The sequence below is a fragment of the Erpetoichthys calabaricus genome, chromosome 9, assembly GCF_900747795.2.
Source record: "Erpetoichthys calabaricus chromosome 9, fErpCal1.3, whole genome shotgun sequence".
In the NCBI taxonomy this organism is placed as follows: domain Eukaryota; kingdom Metazoa; phylum Chordata; class Cladistia; order Polypteriformes; family Polypteridae; genus Erpetoichthys; species Erpetoichthys calabaricus.
In genome coordinates, this window is record NC_041402.2 from 106,816,681 (window position 1) to 106,826,283 (window position 9,603).

The following is a 9,603-nucleotide window of genomic DNA, read 5'->3' on the forward strand; positions in this document are numbered from 1 at the left end:
ACCCTGATAAGGGCTGTTCGGTCCCTGTACAACCGGTGTTAGAGCTTGGTCCGCATTGCCGGCAGTAAGTCGAACCCATTTCCAGTGAGAGTTGGACTCCACCAGGGCTGCCCTTTGTCACCGATTTTGTTTATAACTTTTATGGACAGAATTTCTAGGCACACCCAGGGCGTTGAGGGGGTCCAGTTTGGTGGGTTCAGGATTGGGTCACTGCTTTTTGCAGATGATGTTGTCCTGTTTGCTTCATCAGGCCGTGATCTTCAGCTCTTACTGCATTGGTTTGCAGCCGAGTGTGAAGCGGCTGGGATGGGAATAAGCACCTCTAAATCTGAGACCATGGTCCTCAGCCGGAAAAGGGTGGAGTGCCCTCTCAGGGTTGGAAGTGAGATCCTGCCCCAAGTGGAGGAGTTCAAGTATCTCTGGGTCTTATTTACAAGTGAGGGAAGAATGGAGCGGGAGATCGACAGGCGGATTGGTGCAGTGTCCGCAGTGATGCGGGCTCTGCATCGGTGTGTCGTGGTGAAAAAGCAATTGAACCAAAAGGCAAAGCTCTCAATTTACCGGTCGATCTACGTTCCTACCCTCACCTATGGTCATAAGCTGTGGGTAGTGACTGAAAGAATAAGATCATGAATACAAGTGACTGAAATGAGTTTCCTCTGCAGGGTGTCTGGGCTTTCCCTTAAAGATAGAGTGAGAAGCTTAGTCATCCGGGAGGAGTTCAGAGTAGAGCCACTACTCTTCTCAGAGTAGAGCCACTACTCTTCCGCATTGAGAGGAGTCGGATGAGGTGGCTCGGGCATCTGATCAGGATGCCTCCTGGACACCTCCCTGGTGAAGTGTTCTGGGTACGTCTAACTGGGAGGAGGCCCCGGGGAAGACCCAGGACACGCTGGAGGGACTATGTCTCTTGGCTGGCTTGGGAACGCCTCAGGATTCCCCCGGAAGAGCTAGTAGAAGTGGCTGGGGAGAGGGAAGTCTGGGCATCTCTGCTGAAACTGCTGCCCCCGCGACCCAATTTCGGATAAGCGAAAAAGGATGGATGGCTGGATGGACCTCTCATTGTGTATTCAGATCTAACATTTTTAATTCCTGTATGTAATATTTTATATTTGCGATAGAACCCTGTTTATCCACGCCCCATTTACAGAGTTTCTCCGTTATCATAGGCAAACCTGTAAGTGTAATATATTACTTATAATTAATATAAGCATTTTATTGAATACTGTACCAAGCGCATTAATTACTACAGTAATCCCTCGCTATATCGCGCTTCGCCTTTCGTGGCTTCACTCCATCGCGGATTTTATATGTAAGCATATTTAAATATATATCGTGGATTTTTCGCTGCTTCGTGGGTTTCTGAGGACAATGGGTCTTTTAATTTCTGGTACATGCTACCTCAGTTGGTTTGCCCAGTTGATTTCATACAAGGGACGCTATTGGCAGATGGCTGAGAAGCTACCCAGCTTACTTTTCTCTGTCTCTTGCACTGACTTTCTCTGATCCTGACGTAGGGGGATTGAGCAGGGGGGCTGTTCGCACACCTAGACGATACGGACGCTTGTCTAAAAATGCTGAAAGATTATCTTCACTTTGCTATCTTTTGTGCAGCTGCTTCCTGAAACCACATGCTGAACGGTGCTTCGCATACTTAAAAGCTCGAAGGACACGTATTGATTTTTTTATCTGTCTCTCTCTATCTCTCTCTCTCTCTGCTCCTGACGGAGGGGGTGTGAGCTGCCGCCTTCAACAGCTTTGTGCCCGGTGCTTCGCATACTTAAAAGCCAAACAGCCCTATTGATTTGTTTGCTCCTTTGAAGAGGAAGATATGTTTGCATTCTTTTAATTGTGAGACGGAACTGTCATCTCTGTCTTGTCATGGAGCACAGTTTAAACTTTTGAAAAAGAGACAAATGTTTGTTTGCAGTGTTTGAATAACGTTCCTGTCTCTCTACAACCTCCTGTGTTTCTGCGCAAATCTGTGACCCAAGCGTGACAATATAAAAATAACCATATAAACATATGGTTTCTACTTCGCGGATTTTCTTATTTCGCGGGTGGCTCTGGAGGAGGGATTACTGTATACCTTTAACCTTGAGCCAGTGACTGTGGGGATGTGGGCGTGACTCACTCACCCCTACTAAACTGCATCCCGGGGCTATTGTCAGTGTGTCACCAGCATTGACCATGTACACATGCTGTGTTGTTTCGGTCACTTAGGATTTTTGTGTTTATACATTTCAAAGTAGTGATGAACTGCCGGTGGGAACTGTAAACCCGTGTTCTCTGGCTCAGATGTAAGTGATTTGCAATGTGACCTCAATCTGTCAGTCGAGCAGAGCCTCTCTCTGACCTCTGTGAGTGGTGCATTACCCGGTTGATGTCCACCAATCTCTCTCTGTCTCAGCCCCCACCTTCTCTGCACAGCATCAACACTACAGCAGCTATTCGTTTTATCCATATTTTCTGCTATCTGAGGTAGCATCTGTCCACATTTAACTTTGGATAATCTGTGTTCTGTTGTTCATACATTAAATTTAATCTGCCCAAGCCAGTATGCTGTCCAAGTCCCCCTGTAGCAATTTTGCAGATTCTACATTATCTGCCCTCCCACCTAGTTTGGTATCATCTGCCAAATTACCCACCTTATTGATTATATTCTTGTCCAGATCATTTATGCATATTCAAAAGAACAGCGCCCCAACACTAAGAGACACCACTTTTAACATCACTTTCCAGCATATTAGTGAAAAATCTGAACCCATGCTGAATATTTGCTAATACTCCTGTTCTTGACATGTGCTGCTCAATCTTCCCTTAGCAATCCCTTCTATTAATTTATGTGATGCATGAAAGCTCACTGGCTTATAGTTGCTTGGATCAGCCTGATCACACTGTTTATACAACGGGACAATATTTACTAGCCTCCAGTCTGTAGTAATTTCATCAGTGTGAAGACATTTTTGAAAAAATATGTGCCAAGGGTTTATATAAGTACTTACTAGCATGTTTCAGCACTCAAGGATAAATGTTATGCGGTCCTGGTGATTTTTTTAGATATCATCCTACAGTATATAATCCAAGCAGTACCTCTCCCTCAACAATTTTCAAGCACTAAGTACCTCCTTAGTAGTCTCTTACTTGTAAGATATTAATGACTTCTTCACACATATAGCATAAACACCTAACCATAACCTCCTCCCTAACCATTCTTTTAATACCAAAATACTGAAAGAATCTGCTTGGGTCATCTTTTACCTTTTCTGCATTATTTCTCTTGTATACAATAAATATGCAGCTACATGCAATTCCAACTCATTTATTTTATTCCTAATACTCCTAGCATTGAGGTAAACACTTTGTAATGTACGGTGTATTTCTCATTCTACTATGGCAGTTTTTGGGCTAGAAATTAAGTTAATACAGTATGTGTATTTGATATTGCACTACTGTTTGTATCTTAATGTGAAATTCTAAACCTGGTCTGTATTCAACTCCTTGTTGCCCCTTTCCCTAATTTAAACAATCCTCAGCTAACCTCAAACGTCTCCCCAGTACATTAGTACCCCTTCTGTTAAAATGTAACCTGTCATGGAGGAACAGGTCCAATCCAGTGATATTTCAGTTCTGATATTAATTTGTAGTTTTATTTTTTATTTTTTTTTATAAAATTAGTTTTTATTTTTATTTCGTTCTTGTTTTCAGTGGAGTCAACAATTTTTTTTATTTAGTTCTGTGTTTAAAAAATGTATTTTTTATTTTATTTAGCTCTGGCTTTTTTCCAGAATAATAGTACAATTTTAGTTTTTTTTCTGTTGGAAGAGCACAAATGCTGGTGCACAGATAAGGTCCTCAGCCACTGGCACCAGCAGACTGTATGTTGACGATTTCTGCTGCCAGTATTGAAGCAGTGACGTGAGGTTCATGGCTGGTGAAGTACTGACTGTGGAAAGTCAGGGTGTATAATAAACGTGTCTGCAAACATTATATTGGGGACATACAGAGAGATAGCAACAGGCACACACCAATTGCATGAATCACCCCAGTGTGTGAGGGACAGAGCAGTCCGAGGTGAGGTGAGGCTCGTTGCTGCTGCACTTCGTGTTTCTCCCAGTTATTTGATCAGGAAATGCACCAATTAAGCAATTTTCATTATAAAAATGATCAAAGTTATTGGAATCATACAGAAAACAAATTTATAGCACAGACCAATGTACAAATTTATTTTATGTTATCATTATTAGTTTTTTTTACTTTTCAAGATGACCAGTGAGACTGCATGTCCCTGTATGAAGTGCAGTCCTGGTGCCAGAGAAGTGCTGGACTTCCACAAAGCACTGATCCAGCTGGTCCTGCACTGAAACTCCGAGACTCTCTTCTTCTTCTTGCATGCTACAGTTGCTTTCATTATCATCTGCGCTATAATTAAAGTATTTCCAAACGTTACTTTCTCACTTTCTTCCCGCAAACATCTGTGCAAAACTCACCATCGCCAAACACAAGTGCTTACTGCTTCAACCCGCCGAACCAAATGTGCTCAACAAACAAACAACGGTCCTTTACAAAGTTGTGCCACGTGACTATAGTAAGCCCAAGTTACAACATCGCTGTATAGTCAACAACGCAACGTCACTGAATGCTCAAGGCGACCCACAAACAACCCCTCTGCACGACCTAACTGGATTGAACAAAAATGCTGTTGCTGTTTTTTTTCACTTTGACTCAATTTTTATTCTCATTTTAGTTTGTTCACATATCACTAATTTTTATTTTTCTTTTCTTTTGAACTTTTAATCTGCTCAATCTTACTTGGACTAGTGCACGGCACAGGCACAACTTCAGGGAAGACCACCTTGTCTGTGCTGCTCCTTAGCTTGGCACCTATCCATCCATCCATCCATTTTCCAACCTGCTATATCCTAACACAGGGTCACGGGGGTCTGCTGGAGCCAATTCCAACCAGCACAGGGCGCAAGGCAGGAACAAATCCTGGGCAGGGCACCAACCCACCGTAGGAGACACACACACCAAGCATACACTAGGGACAATTTGGGATCACCAGTGCACCTAACCTGCATGTCTTTGGACTGTGGGAGGAAATCGGAGCACCTGGAGGAAACCCACACTGACACGGGGAGAACATGCAAACTCCACGTAGGGAGGACCCGGGAAGCAAGCATCGCTACCACTGTGCCATTGTGTGCATGCCCCACTTGGCACCTAACTCTTTAAATCTGAATTGCAAAACTGACAGTCTGCCCTTATGTACAGTATATCATTTGTTCCAACATGGACAATAATAATGGAATCTGTCCCCACTTTGGCTAAGAGCTTATCTACCCTTCCAGGGAGGACTCTGTATTATATTGTAAATCTGTACCCAGCAAAGAGGTACTAGATTCCCCTATGAATATTGATGCAGAGCATGTGGCAATGTACTTGAACATAGTGGCATGTAAGCAGCCAAGCACAGGCAGTGGAGAACGTGAATAAGTCACTAACCTTACTGATAGTAGCAGTAAACCTTCTCTTTTGGAGCCTGTTCACCCCTAAGAGTTTTTCTAGCATTTTAGCGCTAGAGTGGAACACTCCTAAACCACTAGAAAAGTTTTTTGCCATTATTTTCAATGACACTGTTCGCGCCTAAGTGTTTTTACCACAGGTGGGTTAGAAAATTCCTCCAGGCAGTAGTTTCTGAGTGTTTTCAGCCATACAGTTGTTCCATTGAAATCAGTAGTAATGCTTATAAAACACTGGAGGAGGAGAAAAAGATCATTTTAAAAGTGTTTTTACATGAAGCAGCTGTTTAAAGCTAGAAAAAAAATGTCAGTGATGTTGTGAACGTGAATGATTCAGTCATCATGGTAAACCGCCTGCTAGGCATTACCACTTTAAAGGAAAAAGCTCTAAGAATAGTGTAAAGAAAATTTACATGCAGAAAAAAAAGAAAAACATTGTTTTAAACCGTCACAATGTGGGGGTGTGTTTGCGTAAGGATTTCTAATGGATTGGGTGCATGTCCAGTTCAGGCCTGTTGGACACTACCTATCTGCCTGTCAAAAAGGAAAGCATCTACATAGCCACCTGTCATCATCAAAATAAGAAGTGCGGAGTGTTTAATTTGTTAGGCATGCATGCATTAGTTTTAACAAGGGGATCCATTAGAGCCATTTTATACTTCACGCTCAGAACGCATATGCGCATGCATCATGGCTTTCATGCATTCCCAGCATTCATTTGACGTGTCCTCCAAGCACATCCTCAGAAATTAACGTGACGTGTGTGCGTATTGCAGTACCTGGAGAAAATCGGGGGGCACAATGTGTTCAAGTTGGAATGTGACATCAGAGTCTTCCAATAAAGTGAGTAGAATTCAACAAAAGTATAGGTATACATTTAAATTTGATCAGGTTAAAGTTTAGTACAGATGTTTTAATAAATAGTCACAGTGGTATTGCAGAGCTGGCATTCATGCCTTACAGTGCCAGCTGTATGGGATTTGCATGTTCTGCCCTTGCGTTTTCTGAATTGATCAGTATTGATGTGTGTGTTTAACTGAGTATGATTACCTGTTTTTAAACTGAATACTGGAAATTTGTTAGTAATACTATTCATTTAAGAAAATATGTGTACTGGTTTGTGAAGTGAATAATATCCAACCCCTTTTTATTTCCCCATACTTAACGTACATATTGATACCCATGTTTAATCCTGGAATTTTTCAGGATGCTGTCTTCTTCGTAGAGAGTCCAGAAGTGTCCTCTTGACCTCTTTTGCTGAAGATCCCAATATGTACAATCACAATGCTGATAATACTTCCTCTTCAGTACTGTGATCACCATGTCACAGGAGACATTCTGAAAAATACAATGATCACTCAAATACACGTCAACACCTCACAGCCTACGATATGGAAATGATTTTGATAACATAGCACTAAGTGGTCCATAAGAACATTAAGAACAAAAAGAGGGATACAAAGAAATAGTAAAGGTGTGTCAAAATGACATTCACAATTAAAATTTAACACACAATAAAGGTCAGTTATATGATCTTTAAAGCAATATAATGAGCTGCACTAGCAGCCCCTTAAACAGTGAGAGATATAGTAAGGGGATCTTCAAATTATGATTTCAAGGCTGACCCCAATGAAGTATTCTTTATTTTGGAAGGTACATTACTGTAATCTTTATTTGACAAGGAAACTGTAAGTAAGTCTTGTGATCATGCTTATTGTACATCCAAGAATATAGGCATTAATATGTTCTGCAAAGTAAAATTAAGAACATCCATTTATGACTTGATACATTATATAGTAAGAGGGTTTGAAATCAGACAATGTAGAAACTCAAGAAATGGAATTATATGAGTGTACCTCATACTTTTAATGATGAGTCTTAATTAGAATCCTTCCCCTTATCTTACCTTTAGGATGCTCAAAAGAAACGATCTTTGAAAAAGTGTGTATTGAGAAATATGTTGAACCCCTTCCAGATGACTGCCCTCGTGATCTATCTGTCTTGATCAATCAATGCCGGGATTTTGACCCTTTGCTTAGGCCAACTGCTGGAGGTATAGTATATGAGAATTACCTGTTTATGTGTCTTTTGTTCATGGTATACCTTTGTTTGATTCCATTTGGTGCTACAAGTTTTAATACAGTATAGTAATGTTTTGGTGCTACAAGTTTTAATACAATATAGTAATGTTTTGGTGCTAAAAGTTTAAATATAGTATTGCTCTCACCTAATATTCCTGAACCACCAGTTGTGATAGTTGGCTTAATGAGACAGTAACCTCACATACCTTGTTATGAAAGGAAATAACACAACACATGTTTATAGTAAACTAAATAGTGTATTTTTATTTTATTTCTAGAGTATTATCATTCAGTATATACTTTCAGTCTTTGTACTTTAGACTGTATATTTTTGCCATGAAGTATATTTAGGTGTGCTGTGTTAAATACTTCATCCAGAGTTAATTTTGATTGATTTTTAGATACCTGAAATGATGGGCAGTAGTTATTTATTGTTTTATGTGGCAAGGGTGCAAATCATTTTTAAATGCTAATTGGTAATTAGAGAAACCTTTATAATTGCAATATAGCACTGCTAAATCCCTTTTATTTTGTTCAGTTGGGTTCCAAGGTACTGGAATTCCTCAAGTTCAGTTCTAGGTTTTAAAATTGCCAAAATAAATCAGTTTTCTCAAGAAACATGTCAGTCTTTTGATTTTTGTGCAGAATATTACAGATATTAGAGGAATGTACTGTATTTCAAAATAAGGACCACACATAACTTATTTATTAATGCAACTTTCTTGTCATTTATATAGCATTAAATTGAATAAGGAATCTAATATAATTTTGTATTTATTAATTATTTTTATTTTTATGTTTTATGCAGCACTGGTTGATAAATTGCTGAAGGTAACAAAAGCTTTAGACAAAGAAGACTAATGACATTGGGAGTATTATTCCTCCAGTTTGACCAAACTTTTTAACATTGTTTGATCAGCACAGTAACGTGACAGAAGCTACATCTAGTAAATATGACACATTCTTAATTTCTGATTTCTTTTTAATAAATATACCTAATTTGTTGGGCTGCATCTTGGTTTCTTTGTCCTTACTTTTAAGTTACAGTATGTATAAGGTAGACTAAATATGCAATTTTAGTGTCTCATTAAATAATGACTTGAAAATTCCACTGTGTAATGATTTGCACATACAGTATCTATTGCATTTGCTTCTCAAAAGTAGGTACTTTTTTAAAAGTTTGATTTCAGATTATTCTTATAGGGTACATTTCAGTTATACGTCTATAATACTCTATGCATTTACAAATATAATCTTTTTCAAGTAAAAATCCAATATATCACACATCAAAACACAATGATGATGCAAGCACTATCATCGCTGAGAAATTGGTCAGGTTGGTTTGGTCCGTTTATAGGAGATGGACGTCTGAAGCAGAGCTCCGCTAGCAGCGGCTTTATTTTCCCACGTATTTCATATTATTTAGAGGTATCCTGTATTTAACCCGACCAAGGAACTTCCACTACAATATACAAGCATGAGTAACAAGAAGAAAAGTCAGAAAGAACCAGAAAAGAAACTTAAAGCTGCATCGAAGTCCGGACAGACTTCCGGCCTGAGTGCAGGTGTAAGGTATGGCATCACGGAGACTGACCTGGAACAGGCAGAAGAGTGCGCAGAATTCCTGGGGCCCCGCTCCATTGTATCGTCTCCAGTCGAGAGTGAAAATGGGAGCGAAGGCGCAAGTGATACAGGTCGCGAGGGATCGCCGATTACAGAGGATCATTCGAGACTAGAAAGGGCTCTGCAGGACGTGCTCTCATCTACTCATCGCGAGCCTGTAACAGGAGCTGCATTTTCACTTGCGGAGCACGAAAGCAGAAGCGAACTGTCCGAACTGAAAGAGATGATCGCTACACAGATAGCTACACAGATAGCTACACAGAAAGAGATGAACACTACACTGGCCACTGCCATGGTTACGGCCATGAATGAGCTTAAGAAAGATAACACAAATGATCTTAAGAAGGTGGCCACTGAGCTCAAGAAGGATAACAAAG

The 9,603-nt window shown here is 40.2% G+C and overlaps 1 protein-coding gene across 1 annotated transcript in view; it reads left to right on the top strand.

The window, feature by feature from the left end:
- Window positions 1–8,616, top strand: part of LOC114658035 (mixed lineage kinase domain-like protein) — a 126,607-nt gene extending 117,991 nt beyond the window's left edge. The window contains exons 10-11 of the mRNA XM_051931544.1: window positions 7,435–7,575; window positions 8,412–8,616. Of these exons, the coding sequence (XP_051787504.1) occupies window positions 7,435–7,575; window positions 8,412–8,464 (194 nt within the window). The 3' untranslated portion in view covers window positions 8,465–8,616. The remainder of the gene's footprint in view (window positions 1–7,434; window positions 7,576–8,411) is intronic.
- Window positions 8,617–9,603: the final 987 nt, after the last annotated feature.